General features: G+C 37.4%; 1 protein-coding gene across 2 annotated transcripts in view; it reads right to left on the bottom strand.

The window, feature by feature from the left end:
• The window catches only part of DOCK4 (dedicator of cytokinesis 4), a 409224-nt gene that overhangs the window by 96713 nt on the left and 295432 nt on the right, over positions 1 to 17079 (bottom strand). The window contains exons 32-34 of one of the 2 annotated variants that reach the window (XM_089673954.1): positions 13576 to 13661; positions 3984 to 4010; positions 2770 to 2865 (exon numbers count right to left, since the gene is read on the bottom strand). In XM_089673954.1, coding sequence (XP_089530080.1) covers positions 2770 to 2865; positions 3984 to 4010; positions 13576 to 13661 — 209 coding nt within the window. The remainder of the gene's footprint in view (positions 1 to 2769; positions 2866 to 3983; positions 4011 to 13575; positions 13662 to 17079) is intronic. The other variant, XM_089673955.1, reaches the window with a different exon arrangement.

Genomic DNA, 17079 nt, shown 5'->3' with positions numbered 1-17079 from the left:
TTGGGCACTTTTACCTCCTTCCTGCCCAGAGCTTTCTTTTGGTGGTATTTAATCGCCACTGGGTTTTTTATTTTTTACTAAATAAAATAAAAAAAACCTGAAACTTTTGAAAACAAAAAACAAAAAAAAAAAACCACGCACTTTTCTTCATTTCTGTTATAAAATTTTGCAAATAAATAACATTGCTTCATAAATTTAGGTCAAAATGTATTTGCTAAATTGGATGAAAATAATAATAATTTAATTTGTGGGGTTTTTTTGTTTAATTTATATTACATTATTTTCTCTTTTTTTTACAATTTTTTTTTCCAACACACTGTGATCAAAGCAATACAACATTACCATAGTAACATTGAACTACTCTGGGCAAGTGATCAGGATTTTTTTTTTCTAACACATTATGATTGCTAATATCAATGTATTTCATTGATATTTGCAATCATTGTTACTGAATGAAATGGATTCATTCAGTCTTTTGTTGTGATTAGGCAAAGCTGATCACATGATACAGATGGGCTGTGAATGGCCCTGTCTGTATCATGTGACTGCTTTGACCAGTCACAGCTAACAACATAACTGTATAGAATGGATGGCATGGCAGGAAGCCATTCATTGTATACAATTGACATGTGATCTGCTGTGATTGGTCACAGCAGTCACATGACACTGGCAACAGGCCGGTGCAGTGATATGTCATCGGCTGTGTCCCGTGGACACAGCCAGTAACAGATCAATCAGCTGCGCGGCCCCAAGGCCACATGAGTGGCTCGTTTTGACAGGACATCATATGATGCTCGGTCACAATGGCGAGAGTCCCGCCCGGCCGGCAATCTGCAATAGGCTGGGCGGGAAGGTGTTAAACAATTAAAAAACAAATAATCCATTGTTACAAAAAAAGAAATCAAAACCAGTGAAAATTAAAAGAAAAGTTTAGTTTAAAAAAAAAAATCAGGAAACAAAATAAATAGCCAAGGGGTAAAGGGGAAGATATTAGTTTAAACAAATACGGTTTTTTTGTCCCCTAAAAACCTTCCAGAGATTCCTTAATTGCCAATATATTCAGATAAAAAAAAAAATTATAGGTTAAGTTCACCTTTAATAATATGTTAAATGTTATACCCGTATTTAACCATTAGTCACCCGGTCAATAGCCGTTTGGTGGCCGGAAAAATGCTTTAGATTTCTAGGTGGACGCCATATGGCGTACTGCCTGGCATGCACAGTTTGCGTGCTTGCAGAGCTGCGCAGCAGCGCGATCTGTCACCGGCCGTGTACCTCCTACACGGCCGATGACAGATCTGAGTACCGGGCCCCGTTGCCGGTCCCATGTGACCTGCTGTGACCAATCACAGCAGGTCACATGACAGTTGTATACAATGGATGGCTTCATTCATGCCATCCATTGTATACTAGTGTCTAGCTGTGAATGGTCACAGCAGGTCACATGCACATGTCATGTGATTAGCTGTGGCCAAATCACAGTTATGCACAAAAAAAAAACCAAAACCCTGAATGAATCGATGTCATTCAGGTAAATGCTTGCTTATAGCAAAGTAATTCTTTGCTAAAAGAAAATTGTGTAAAAAAAACAAAAACAAATACTGATCACTTCCCCAAAGTTGTACAATGTTACTATGGTAACATTGTACTACTTTGGTCATAGTGAAATATGAAAAAAAATCTTTAAAAAAAAAGTAATAAAAAATTAAAAATAATAAAAATATATATATATATATTTTTTTTTTTCATACTGTCACCAGTCAGTGTCCCTGATCACCGCCATGCCAGTTATATGATGATGCTGTACTGCACTGGTGACAGTATGTAAAAACAAAATGGTGAAAATAATTTTTTTCATTTTCCGAAAAATTATGACAAAAAAAATACAACTTCAAAAAACTCGCCATTCCTCTTATGAAGTACGTCAGACTGTCTACTTTGCAAAAAGGGGTCATTTGGAGGATATCTGTACTGTTCTGACATTCTTGGATCTCAAGAAATTAGATTGGCCGTCAGTACTTCAGGATTGATCAATATTCAGATATATACCATAGTTTGTGAACTCTATAACTTTCCTACAAACTAAAAAATACATCCTAATTTGGGTTATTTTCACCAAAGACATGTAGCAGAATACATCTCGGCCTAAATTTATGAAGAAAAATTATTTATTTGCAAACTTTTAGAACAGAAACAAAGAAAAACGTGTTTTTTTTCAAAATCTTCAATTTATTGTTAATTTAGCAAAAAATAAAAACCCCGGCGGTGATTAAATACCACCAAAAGAAAGCTCTAATTGTGTGAAAAAAATGATAAAATTTTAGTTTGGGTACAATGTTGTATGACCGCGCAATTGTCATTCAAAGTGTGAGAGCGCTGAAACCTGAAAAATGGCCTGGGCAGGAAGGGGGTAAAAGTACCCGGTATGGAAGTTGTTAAGGTGTAAGGGTTAACATGTTACTATTATGTACTCCCCATTTACCCAGTGTGTTCCAGGAACACACAGTAGGCTTGAATGTCATTTCAGGTGTTTCTCCTAAACACTTATAGGTATGACAACACCCTGCTTAATGAAATCTAGTCCTGATTACATTCCTACAACCTCAGGATCTAAGTATTCAATGTGCTCCTCAGTTACCAACACCTGTTGTATTTCCTACACCAAGACATTTCTCCAAATTAAATGGCTGTATTTCCAAACACATCACAGAATGTACATCCCTTTCACAGCATTAATGGTATTTTCTTGTGAGGTTATCAATCACTCACCTGTAGTCCAGCAGTCTCTCCATAAGTCGTGTTACAGTGGCAATTAACGATACACCACTTTCTCTCCATGTTTCCCGTTCAATTTTTTTCAGTAAGCTGAAATATAAACATTGAGTTAGCACACGGAGAAGCACATGTGTACAGTACACCTTGAGCAGGTTTATCTTTTTATTTTTATACTGTTTTATTGTTCAAATGAGCAACCATAGGGGATCTCCTGAATCAAAGTGTAACACAGGTACTACTGGATTTGCTCTGCAGTCACTAGTGATTTTCAAATAAGCGCTGTCAAAAATGAAAACAGACCTAAATTTTATTGTCTGATTAGTTTAATACCTTATGATACATATATGTTATCCGCCATATTCCTCAGATACAGCTCTTTCTGTTTGTGAGAATACATAAAGTATATGTGCACTATAGTCTGTAGATACAGAGGAGTACAAAATGCAGAGGTGCCCATATACTGGAAGATGATTAGAGCATATTAGGTCTAAATAGGGCAGTATTTTTCACAAACATGGGTTAGAAAGATTCACATTGCAGATCAGAATCTTACTTCAGCCTTTTGGCAAAGCAGCTGTAAAATGAACAAATGTACAAAAGGTTCAACAGACGAATGTGGCAACCATCTGCAAATCTCTAACGAAGCTTGCTGTATTCTGTGGAATATAATTATCTCCTATGATCGTAATCGAAATCTAGTGGCCATAATGTGTTTAGGTATAGAAATAAATAGATATATAATGCATTATGGCCATTAGATGGTGATTATGATCTTAGAAGATAATTATATTATAAAATATACAGCAAGTTTCCATGGAGCTGTGCAGAGGTTTGTCACATTTGTTCAGTGAATGTTTTATACATCGACCCCTTCCCGTATGTGTACGTTTCTATTGTAAGAATCTATGTGTGTGTTAAGGCAAACGCATAGAAGGTAACCTATTATATTGAAACTCGAGGTTAGGGCAAGTAATAAATCCACTGAACTCTCAATATAGAAGATGCTTGATTCACAAAGCCAATACTCCAAGATAAGTAACCATGATTAACAGTCAATTTAAGTTGAGTGTAAAAAAAAAACCTAGAAAATTAGTCACACAGCCAAAAATAGAGTGACTTAGGCTGGTGTTAAAGCGTTGTGAAATGAGCCTATTATGGACTCACTAGAAAGAGCTGCAGGCATTTACTTTGCTGTAAAAGTATCTTACCTAGGATAAGGCCCAAACAGAGGAATTCTAATCCAGGAAGCAGTGATAAAAAAATGTTCTGATTATACACACAATGAATAAATACATAAAGCAAGTATGAAATTATTGATTTGAAATAAGTAGTAAAGGCAATTTTTTATAATTTGGAGCAGGAAAGGGAGTTCAATTTCTGTTCGGTTCAAAATGCTATGAGAATGCTGAGAAGATGAGAAGACTGTAAATGCTGTCGACCCAGAGAAGAGAATAATCTTTTTTTCTGTTCTGCCTGAAACCTGTCACCTCAACATAAAGGGATTGGAAATTTCCCTCATGAAGACATCATTTCTAAACCTTCCGCACTGTTGTAGTTTTTTTGTTATTTATTTGTCCACATAAGGGGAACTTTCCCTCAATTCTGACTTTTCTATACATCTGTCAAGAGAGCAGTGCAGAGATTTTCCCTCACTTCCTGTTCTTCCTGCACAGAAAGGTGAAAAGAAATCTCCAAACTGAGGCCACAGGCAACAATAAAAAGCTGACCAAAATCTAAAGCCAGCCATACATAGATCAAAATTCACCAGGTTCAACAGGGACTGGCTTAATTTGGATCCATGTATGGATAGGGTGGTGGCACAGAAGATGATCTACTGATTGACTTCTGTACAGCTGCCCTGTCGGAATTTCGCTGTTCAATCGGTGCTACTGGCTATAGCCAGCAGCACTGATCAGTGTATTCTGACAGCGTGGAGGTACCCTCACTGTCAAAATACAATCATTCAGAGAGGATTCTCTCATTCACATGAATATGGAAAAGGAGTAATTTTTTTCATTCGACCCACTGCTAGTTTTTTATGGTAATAACTGGCTTGCAAAGGCATTAGGAGCACACAAAGTGGGTTTACATACTGTGCAGATGTTAAAGTGTTACTAAACCCACAACAGTAAAATCAGTCTGTATATGCAGTAAAGCATGCTTGTTATACTCACTGTGGAACCTAAGGGGTTAATCCTATTAATTGTGTTAAAAGGCTGTTTGATCTTGACTTCTCTGATCCTCTCCTGATTCCAGTGTCCCCCTCTTATCTCCTGATAAGACATTTCATGTGGAGTCACTCTGCACATACTGAGTTTGGTGTGTATTGCTAGAGAGGTTGTTTTTTTTTTTTCTTGGGAGAGTGCATGTGATCAGCACAGGGACAATCAGCACTGTCCAGACAGAGGTAAGGGTTTCTGCATCTTCCTAAAGCAGAAAGAAAACTCCTCCTACAAACTTAAATATGTGCTCCCTCCTACAAGCTTTAACCAGTGCTCTGCTGGACACTGACAGAAGTCACAAGACTGCTCTAACTGCTGATGAGAAAAAGTATTTAGCAGTTTATATTTACTAACATAATTGCACTTCCAAGTTCTGTGTACTGTGGGAGACCAGATATAGTGAATGCAGGGTCCTGGGTTTAGTAACACTTTAAGGGATACATTTAAATGAATGTTTTTGTGCACCAAGTTCACCTTTAAAGGAGCATAAATTGCGGCAAGTGTTGGGATTCACTACTACAATCTAAAGTCAGTGATCAGCTGTGGCAGGAGCTTGGGCTATCCCTAGTCACACGGTAGCATGAGTGCAGAATTGCCCATTTCAAAAAGGCCTTAAAATATGTGAACAAAAAAAATTTTATATTCCTTTTACAAACGTTGTGCCAGAAAATTCACATGCCAAGTTCTGAGCAGTGTCATTGCCTTAAAGTGATAATACATTTGAATTTTCTTTTTAAATAACATAAATATATTTATCTGCCCTGTGCAACAGTTTTGCACAGAGCAGCTCTGATTCTCATCTTCTCAGGTCCCCCGATGGCACTCTTGGCTCCTCTTCTTCTCCGTGTGCTACCATAGGAAGCCACTTCCTATGGTGGCACACATGCGGGCTCAAATCCAAGCAGCGCTGTGTACGTCCATAGACATTGGATTTGATTGACAGCAGCAGAAGCCAATGGTTCCTGCTGCTCCTCAGCCCAGTGAGGAGGAAGTGAGAGCAGCACCGAATCATAATTGGGCTCAGATAAGTATCGGGGGGGGTGGGGGGGCTGAGGGGAGCTGACAATAGAAGGTTTTCAACCTTAATGCAGAGAATGCATTAAGGTGAAAAAAAAATACTTCAGTCTTTACAACCACTTAAATTAATGGTTGTATAGATAAGATTAAAAAAAATTGCCTTTATGCTTTCAGAAAAGTGAGATCAATTAAGCAATATTATGTATGAATCTGAGAGCGTTGCACATGCTGCAGAAAAATTCAAACATTGAACATTACAGTATATTATTTTTAAAGAACTGGAGGAGGCACAGTTAACACGACCTAGCTTATAGGACTTAAAAAAAAAAAAAAAAAAAAAAAAAAGATCCATCCCAGCCCAATTTATACAAATGATTAGGGGTTTACTAAAAAGTTCACAACGGGTCACAAAATAATCATCATTTCACTAGCAAGCCTGAACACTTCCACTTAGCAGGTGTGTAAATAAAATGGATTAAAGATAGAAGTCGACCTCAATACCCATTTATCTTAGTAGATCTAAGCCAAATCACTAAAATCTCATATCTGCGTTACTGCCAAGCTAAATGTCGATTCAAACGTTTTTTCAACTTTTGGAAAAAGCAACTTTCATTCAAATAATACCTGGTAACCAGATAAAGACCCACCTGAAAAAAAAAGTCAAAAAACATTTCTGTACTACAGGCATATATTAGTGTTTTTGCCAAAGTCCTCTCTCTCAGACTTAACCAAGTTATCCAGACCCTTATACAACCAGATCATACAGACTTCACATCTGACAATATACATCCCTGAATATGCACTGCCTATATATGAACCTATATGAAGTTACCCTTGATCAGATTGGCATTAATCTGGCTATAAACTGACTGAAATTCAGAGGTTCAGCAGGGACCAGTTATAATTTTGATAAGTGAGTGGCTATCCTCGTTTGACCGATGTCGATAGTTTGATTAAAATTTTCTATTAAATTTACAATACAAAAAGTAGGTCATCAGAGGTAATCCAACTAAATTCCTAAAGGTCTAGGGGTACTTAGCAATCAATCATCTACTTGTTGTCCCCTTAATGAAGATGACACTCTCCTTTAGGCTGTAGACCCCATAGAATAATAGGCATTTATTGCAAATATAGTGGCACAACATTATTTATGTAACACGTTAGGGCTCATGGTAGGCCCTACCAATTACTGCAGACACGTCTTGTTATGGGGTGACAACTGAGCTACAACTGTGGTTTTCATCCTGTCATACATGCTCTTAATAGCGGCTACAAGTAGAAATGACATCACACAGTACAGGTATGGTCCATTATTATCATCAAGGGGCCTGCTCTGTACAAAGATGTGTTGCTGATTCTAGAGTGAGTGCATATAGACAGGAAGTGGCTAAAAAAAAATTGGAGGAAAGTATCAATGTTGAGGTGAAAACAGGTAAAAACAGTATTTAATTAAAAAAAAAAAAACATGAAAGCTGTTTTTCAAAACACAATGATTTAGATGTATTTATCTATATTCCATCCAGTTTGGGTTTAGATATAAATTTAAGGAGCAATGGCATTTAGGAAAACTATTCCAACCTGGCTCGCCAAATTGTTACCAACAAAGATTGCTTTCGGATGTCTCCTGCTACTCTCACCTTATGTCTCTCACTATTTTTACCTCTTCAGGTTTACATACATAATACAAATCATAAAAATAATTTACACTACTGTCTATGAGAAAATACAGGTTAAAAAGATCATGTTGCCTTAAATCCAGATGCACCCCAAAAAAGTGGTCCAATAAAGCAAGAGTAATTACAGAAGTTTTAAGATTTTCTGTAATACAGCAAGGAAGATCTGTTTATCCTGTGCTACATTGTTAGGAATATTTGAATCATGAGCAATATAGCCTAATCTTTAATACTGCTAACTGTATTTAGTATGCTATTTGGCTTCAGAAATACTACATACAATGATACAGCACAATGCCTACCAGCACAGTTAGTTGAACTTGTGCTTTGTCCTCAGCTGAGTCAATACAAAATCATCTGCTGAACAGTCCATGTGCTACAATGTCACACCGCACCGGCTTTTAGCCAAAGTAATTATTTAGAAAAAAAAAAAAACACTGATGATATATTTGTCCCTTAACAACTTCAAGAGCAGCATGTTACACCCCTTTTCCGTCCAGACCTTTTTGCAGTGCTGTGATATTTTGGCTACCAATCACATGGTCATGTAACACTGAAACCATTTTTTTTTTCCCCCGACAGAGCATTTAATAATTATTTGTTTTGGGAATTCTTTAACTTTAGCAATGTCAGTATTGAGGTGGTTAAAAAATAAAGTTTAGCCTTCAAAAGTCACCCACTGAAACCTAGTGCAGGTATTCGGTTATTAGTGGAAGAAAATTCTCTAGAGGAGGAATTGCAGTGCACTGAAATTGCACTGTGTGCAGTAGTTAGATGTCAAGGATAAACCCAAAAAACTTTAAAATCACCTCAAAACAATTCCACAATTTTTGGTAGTCAGTGGCACTTAAAAAAAAAAAACCTGAAAACAATCCAACAATCACTGTTGATCAGTGACAATTTGAAACCCCCATTCCCTGCTGCACATCATTAGTGGACAGTGGCAATTGAAATCCCCCAGCATTGGTGGTCAATGGCCCTTTAACCAACCTGCTTTACCTTAGATCACTAAGTTAAACAATTTAATGAGTGGATTTATTCATTAAATCCCTCTTTCTCTCCTACTCTGTTGTGAGAGGACAGGGAAGGCTCATCAATGTGAATATTACTCTGTTTACAATTGTAATCTCAGTGTCACAGCAATCAGTTGGTACAGAACCACTCTCTTTGGCTCTGTACATTTTGCCTGTGATCTGCTGTATCCAATAGTAGGCCTGTACGAGAGACAGGCAGACGCGTGAGCACACACAAAGAGGTGCATTCATCAGCCACAATAGAGGCACCAACCAGCTGTTTAATTATACCAACCAGTCATAAAGTGATCAAACATGAATGGGTTCCAAAACATCCATGTACATGCTAAAGCAACCCACGGATGAAAAAAATGACAAGATTCCCCAATCCAAACACTAGGAGGTGGATGGGAGAATCCTTCCCACTGGGCTATTGTATTCTGATAGCAGGGAGACTCCCCCACCATCAGAATACATTGATCAGTGTTGCAGGATATAGCCTGATATGCTGATCGAGTGGGGAAATTCCTACAAGGCAGTTGTACAGCAGTTGATAGGTAGATTGACTTCTGTACAACCACAGTGCCCCAACAAGACCCGAAATTCAGCCAGTCCCTGTTGAACTGGATGAATTTCAATCCATGCATGACTAGCTAACTATTTAAATTAAAAATAAAAGGACCATGGAAATGATGCCTATGTATACCAATCATCAACAAAATGACATCACATATAAATAAAACTGTAATATAAGTAAGAATTAATTATATATATATATATATATATATATATATATATATATATATATATATATATATATAACTAACTATAGGCACTGCTATGCCATACTTGCGCAAACTGGAAAGCAGAAATGTCAAATTTTGGCTAAAAGAAAAAAGTTTACCTTTAGAAGGCAATAAATCAGTTAAAAAAACTGTGCATACAGTGATGGACTATCAATGGTAAATGAATCATGCTAGGGCTCAAAGTACTCATGGAGAGTGTGTAGGCCAGAGAGGGGGAGGGGGAGGAGCAGAGCTGGCTATTGAAATGTATCCAACTCCTTTTCCAGTAATAAATGTAACATTCTGGATCTCCCATAACCTTCTGTTCATGTTCATAACATGGAACTATGGAATTTTATGTATAGCAGTTTGAGTATTTCAATATTATAGAATACTCAAAACTATAGTACATAAACGGTAATAAAGAGATGTATAATTTTTTTTTAACTACTAGATATTGCCTGTAAACAGTTATTTTCTACCAGTTTCACAAATTCTCATCTGAACCAAGATAAAGGTTTGATCAAACCACTGCAGGAATGCCAACCTTTTTTGTTCCCAAACCACTGTATTGTCAAACTGGCCAAAGATTAATCAAAATTTGTAAGGCTCAGCAGGGACCAGCCGAATTTTGATCCATGTGTGGCCATTCCTGCTCAATAGACCTCTATCTAAGGGTTTCTTGATCAGTGGCTGCAGCCACTGATCAGTGTATTCTGATAGCAAAGAGTTCCTACTCTCAGAATACAATGTCTCAAAGATCCACCACGCGTGTGTAGATAAACAAAAAAAAAAAATTTTTTAACACATTACACCTCTTAGACATAGTACTGCACAGAAGTATGGTGCACTATGCTTTTCAGCAGTGACATGCAGACCTGAGCAGAGTAGTGCAATATTATGCAACCATGTTCTGATGTGAACATGACACAAAAAAAACTATTGTTTTATATGTATTATTGCAGTTACCTGTGTTTTTTCATGCAAAAAAAGGCAGGTAAATTCACACAGTGTTAATGGGCTCTAAGGGCCATATTTATAAAGCAGTGATGTGACTTTGACCAAAAATTCACTGGTGGTGAATCACTGTCATTCAAAGCACATGCACCTAGATTTTCCTGCAGCGATGTTTAGTGATTGTCAGATTCACAGTACTAAAAATATGCCCTTCAGACTTTTTTTGTACCCTTTTCCTAGTTTAGACATTTCCTTTATACAATACTCTTCAATCCTTTATTCCACAGCTGATAGGATTATGTCTTAAAACAGTTATTCAACATTGGAGTTTTTTTCCACAAAATGTGGCAATTATTGTAACAATTTACTGGTGGAACCCAAATGTAAGGCAACTATTTCATGATCACATTGATACTTCACGATTGTCAGCTGCAAGAATGAGATCAGCATCCCCAGTTTGAAAGCCGAGTCCTGCCTTGGTATCATGTTCTCCTTCTCAAAAGCCAGCATTGAGTAGAGTAGGGACTGCTAATTGAGCATGGTTGTTACTGCTGGATAAATACTGACCTCAATAATGTCCAGTTTATCTAGATTTTTGACTGCAAACAGAATGTTAAGGATGGAGCCTGGTGGAGATACCTACCCCATTAATTAAGTACTGGAACAGCACCGATCTTTAAGCCTAACATTACTTCTTCAGGAATTTTTAAGTTTACCTTGGCTAAACTTAGAACTAATAGAACACCAGTATTCAATTCCTGTAAGGATAGTACATTTTGTCAATTGTTTGTTTACTTTTTCTAATGCAGAACACCATCCACTTTACCCCATCACATAATATAATTCAGTCTAGGAATGAAATATAATTAGTAACTAGGGCCTGGATAATTTTTCAAAGCATGTTATGTACAGGCATGGGAACTTTGACATAGATAACAGACAGATGACAGCACTATTAATATAATATACTACGTACATACATTTTAAGTTTACTACCTGTTTAATTAAAATAGAATTGTGTATATAGTCCCTGCTTTAAGTAATATATTTTTTTAACAGACTGAAGCATGCATCCAGAATTGCCAAACAATTACAGAAGCCATCACTCCTTTCCCTCTTTACAAGATTTTATCACAGGTGGCAGCTGCACTAAATTTACTGCTGCCAACTGCTGCCCACATAACCACATTAAGAGCTGGTTTCTTGAACAGGTCCCAAATGGCTGCCCTTCATTAGATCAGTGTTGGACTTTTCCCTGAATAGTCATTTATGTAAAAACTGTGGCTGCAGCTATTAATATAACCTGCATACAGACTAGCAGTAAATAAACACATGGTGGATGTAAATGAATATAACTTGCGTGAACAAAAAACTGTATATACTACAGTGGCATAGAATTAAATGTTAATGCTTATTTCCAAAACTCTCGACAAAGTTTCAGCTGAAAAAAAAGGAAAAAAAATTAAAAGTCAGCAGCTACAAAAACTGTAGTTGCTGACTTTTAAAATACAGCCACTTACCTGTCCCTCGGTCCAGTGGTGTCCTCACTATGGCTGATTTCACAGCCGTCTTCTCTCGCTGGTGCCGGCATCTTCAGTGTGGGCACCCGGCTGTGAGAGCTTCACAGACGGGTGCCCACTGCACATGAGCAAGAAGCGCTGCGCTTTGTGAATTGCCCCGTAGTCTTCTGGGGCCTGTCACATGTCCCAGAAGAGTACAGGAAGGGAGGGGTAACAGCTTCTGCTTCTGATCGCCTTAGGCGATCGCAGAGGAATTGGGAGCAGCTACATGTCGAATTCGGGTACCCGCTCCCCAAAGGTAACAATCCTTAATGGGGAGCAAGGGGGCAAAAGACTTAAAGTGGAAATTCCCCTTTTGGGTGGAGCTCTGCTTTAAATACAACATCATAAGATTGTGGGGTTGATTTACTAAAGGCAAATATACTATGCACTGCAAGTGAATTTGCTCCAGATCTTAGTAAATGAGGGGAAGTTCTGCTGACTTCTATCATCCAATCATGTGCAAGCAAAAATGCTGCTTTCTATTTTCCTTGCATGTGATTGGGTATTCTTTGCAAAGTAAAGCTTTACCTCATTTACTAAGCTCAGGAGTAACTGCACTTGCAAAGTGCACAGTATATTTGCCTTTAATAAATGAGCCCCAATGCATTCCTGTGCCTCTGTTCATCCACAGAAAATTCATGGCTAGGTTTGTGCCTAATCCATTAGTTCATCACACAGGATGCAGGGCAATGCAACCAACAAGGCTTATTTATAAAATAATAGCCATTTAAAAAAGTAAAATTACAAAACAGCAGATTTTATGCGCAGTACAAAGTGCTGTGTTGGTTAGAACCTAAAATGGTTAACATTATAACAGATTTCATTTCATAAATAAAATTCACATTCACTCTGAATTCTGAATTTAAAGAATCAATGAAGAGTGATGAAAGGTCTTCAGTCACATAGAAGCGTGTAGCACATTAAAAGCGATCAGTGTTTTATTGGAGATTTACAGCAGTTTTATATGCTGCTAATTAGAGAACGCCAGAAGCACCATACACAGCAAGTACAGAGAAACAGCATCCCTCACAAGAATTCTCTTCCCTAAAGCCTGAATTAGACCAGCAGAAAGAAATACCTTCAATATACTCATACAGGATGTTCTGGATGGTACAAAAAAAAAAAAGCACAACTGAGTTAGGAATAAAAAAAAACGGGAAACATAGTAAATACTACACGCACACAAGCGCGTACACTCATCCAGTACTGCTAAAAACAACTCATTAGTAATACACAGAAGTTCGAGTGATGACAAACAGCATATTTCTTGGCAATTTAAACCAACACAGAAAAAAAAAAACTCACTGAAGCATCTGTTTGGTACCTTTTATACCTTCTCCAGTAAACACAACATGCCAGCTCACCACCCACACATAACCTTCTCATTCTTTTTCATCAATAAACTACAACTCAACAGATTCTGCATTAGCAGCCCCTCTAGATACTGTAGTTACATTTACAAAGATGAGCCATACAGTGATTAGACTGATCTGTAATAGAACATTGACATATTTAGTTCACCAGCTCCAAGTATAAAAATTTGAGTGAATTACATTTTCAGGATTACTTACATACTGTTGAAGAGCTCCCGGTAGGTTTCGTCACCTCTTCCTTCAGACATTAGGCTGTCCAATTTGTCAATTAGCTTTGCTTCAACCTCAAAGAGAAACATAAAAGGTGCTTTGTTTTATTGAGCAGGAATTCCTCCAGGGCTCAGTGCCCTCTGTGTGCTTGGCTAATCAGAATTCAGTTTTTGAGTTGTCATAGGTCACACTGTCACCCGTGTTAAGCTGCCACAGATCCAAGAGAACGTTCTCAGGGATAACTGTCATAGAACAGTGTGACTTTAAACTACAGGCTGAGTAGCAGGAGCTGATACTGCTGCTAACGCAGCTCGCTATATATGGATTCACACACAAAAAAAGTGCAGCCCAGTTAAATTGCCTTAATTTTTCCTGCAGGGTTTCATTTCATGCAAGACATATTCAGGCACACTCCTTCATTACTGGATTTTGGAAACCTTTATCCAGTTTCTGTACCACTATACATATATATGCATCCATGAAAAAACATGGTATAACATAGAACATGTCTATTGTATTTGTGCCAGAAATACATTTGCATGCTTTTTTTGTTTTAGCAATGAACTCTGATCAGTGAAAGGTGATTTATATGCATTGAAACATCTGAAAGCACTGATGTACAGTATTTACTTATGCAAAGCCGCAAGTAATGAGATAAAAGAAAAATGCAGACGTTAAGGCTCTCATCGGGACAATGTTCTGGGGCAATTAGACTGTTTTCTGATTTATGATAACATTATCCAAAATGTAAATTTTAAATATCTATAGCTACAGTATATCTTTCTTTGTATATATTGTTCATAGCTTACTTTATTAACAAAATTATTAAACATAAAAGGCATGGGTATTAACGTTTAGCTACAGCATTCCACTTGAATAAAAATACTTAACATAAGCAGGTTCAAATACTGCAGTACACAACCTTTCATAAATGAGCAACGGAATACCCATTAGTGAATATTTAACAAATATTAGAGTCAAGCAGTGATACTACTGGAAAAAAAAAAAAAATATATATATATAAACATTTTACATAAAAAGTATTAACGGTGTTCATGTTAGAAGGTGTTTTACTTATAATGCAAGTTCAGAGCCTATACTCAAATTTTAACTTACATTTTGTTATTAGACTTTATGGATAGTTAAAAAAAAAAAAAAAAATTTTTAAGTGGTAGTAATCTCTACCTCATGAATCTCCCCCATATACTGTAAATCAGGAAGCAACTCTTTACTAATGGTTTTGTTTCTGTTTTCTTGTAATCCGTCCTGTTTCTTTTTCTGACATCACCAGCGCATGCACATATTTCCCTCTGTTTACAGCAAGCTCTTTGTGCCGTCAGTCCTTTCTTTACATGCCGTATCTCGGTAACTCGGCACTGCACCAAGACACCGCAAGATTTTAGTCCCATTCTCAAGTCCATGCAAAGCCCCATGTCACTCACATCACAGGGGATGTAAACATCGGCCAGACAGCACACCACACAGGATAGGAGAACTGTGCTATCATATGCACAGATACGGCGTATGTGAAAGATTACTGCCGGAACAAGGAGACAGGGTGGAAATACAGCGCTCTGCAGACTCAGAAGACATCAGCCAACATGTCGCCAGCTTCTTCAGGAAAGCAAGATTTTAAAAACCACTTCAAAATAAAACCACATGCAAAGGGGCTTCATATTAATGCAGAATGTTTTCTAAAGCTTTATATTGTTGCCTTTATTAAGAAGGCGCGATTAACCCTATGGTGTTTTAACACCTATCACAAGGAGGCCTCTCCCAGAAAGGGCTTATATCAGACATTTATAAAATCCTTAATACCAGCCCAGTATCAAGTTCAGGTAAACATGCCTATATGCTAAACTGGGGGAAGATCCAGGGTGAAGAGCTACCTCTTGAGACCTGGCAGACTGTTTGGTCCCAGACGGCAAAAAGTTCCCTCTGCACTCTGTATAAAGAGAATGCTTATAAAGTCCTTTTTTTTTGTATTTCAACCCAGATCTTCACACCATTCACCCAAGTGTAAGTGATCGATGTTGGTGTTGCCAAGGTGCTCATGGCACTCTATATCAAAATATTTTGGTCTTGCCCTGAATAGAACCGTATTGGAAGATGGTCCACACTCTCTTGCAAACACCGTTTAAATAGGGGGTTCCCGTTTTCACTTAAATTATTTCTATTGTGATGATCATCTCCCAAGCTCCCTAAATCTCAGAAGAAACTTAAGATTTTATCACAGCAGTGGGATGTCTTGTTTCACTTAACTGGAAAAAAAGAGAACCCCCCATCTCAAGCTCCCTTATATTAGAGAATTGAAAATGTTGAAGTAATGGAATTGCTTACTGCTAAACTTAAGGACACTGTGGAAAAACAGACCGCCGTCTGGGAAATGTGACACCTTCATGACTCGGTCCTTTTTTAGATCAATACGGTAACTGCTAGGCTTTGGTTGTGTAAGATTAGGGCTCTGTACCTCTTTCTTTCCGTTTCTCTTCTGTCTTTTCTAATTATTAGAATGTGAATATCTACATCACTATGTTACTGTTCTGCAATATATGATGTTACAGATGTGCATAGCCTCTAATGAGAGTCTTACAGTGTTCCAGGTCCTAGTCCTGAAGATGGCCTTGATGCGATTCATCACTACATGATATACATATTGAAGGCTACCTCATCATGATGAATCTGAACGCTGTATTATGCTACTAAAACTCTGATGCATCTATATTTTTGCATGAGACTTTTCACAATGGTGTAATCTGTACTGTTTATTACTTGTATGTCTCTATTACTGTAAAACGTGATATTCTAATAAAAAATGTTAATTATCAAAAAACAAGAAGAAGGAGCAATTGAGGGGCAGAGTTTCACTTCCGCTTTAAATACACTTCCTACAGAAAATGCTGCTATGGGCTCTTTCCTATGCTGGGGAAATGGCCAAAAGCTTAAGTATTTAGTCATGTGCACTGTTAAAAAAATATTAGCCAATCAGAACTCTGATTATACCCTCCAACAAAGGTGACATGAACAAAGGCTTTGTTTGAAGTCCATAATTTATACAGCTTATCTGGGAATTTAGAAAAAAGTGACGGAGAGCTGAACCCTCCCCCGTCACCATTGTTCTCTTGGTGTCAGAAAAAGTTGTTAAAAGTGACTCAGGCTGATAGTAGAAGAACAAAGCAGCAGAGAGAAATGACACTTAGTGCTCTGGATTGAGACAAGTACACACTATAGAGAATTGTGCTTTGTTCATATTTCATGTCTGATGTTAATAACCAAATGCTTTTTTGTAAAAAGGGAAAACACAGCACTGTTCTGATTTGAAATATAATTTCTAGACCAACTGTATATAAACCCCTATTCTCTAACAGAAGACATAACAGCCATAACTTGAAGCATTTACTTTATAAAACTGATTGAAAAATAACTTTAATTGAGTTCGATAATATGCTGGCTGCCTACTTCATAAGGATAATTTTGGATAATATATCTTTT

Source organism: Staurois parvus, unplaced genomic scaffold (assembly GCF_062004578.1).
Source record: "Staurois parvus isolate SC_StPar_1 unplaced genomic scaffold, SC_StPar_1.0 ptg000147l, whole genome shotgun sequence".
Classification (NCBI taxonomy): domain Eukaryota; kingdom Metazoa; phylum Chordata; class Amphibia; order Anura; family Ranidae; genus Staurois; species Staurois parvus.
This window is presented reverse-complemented; position numbering and strand designations above follow the sequence as displayed.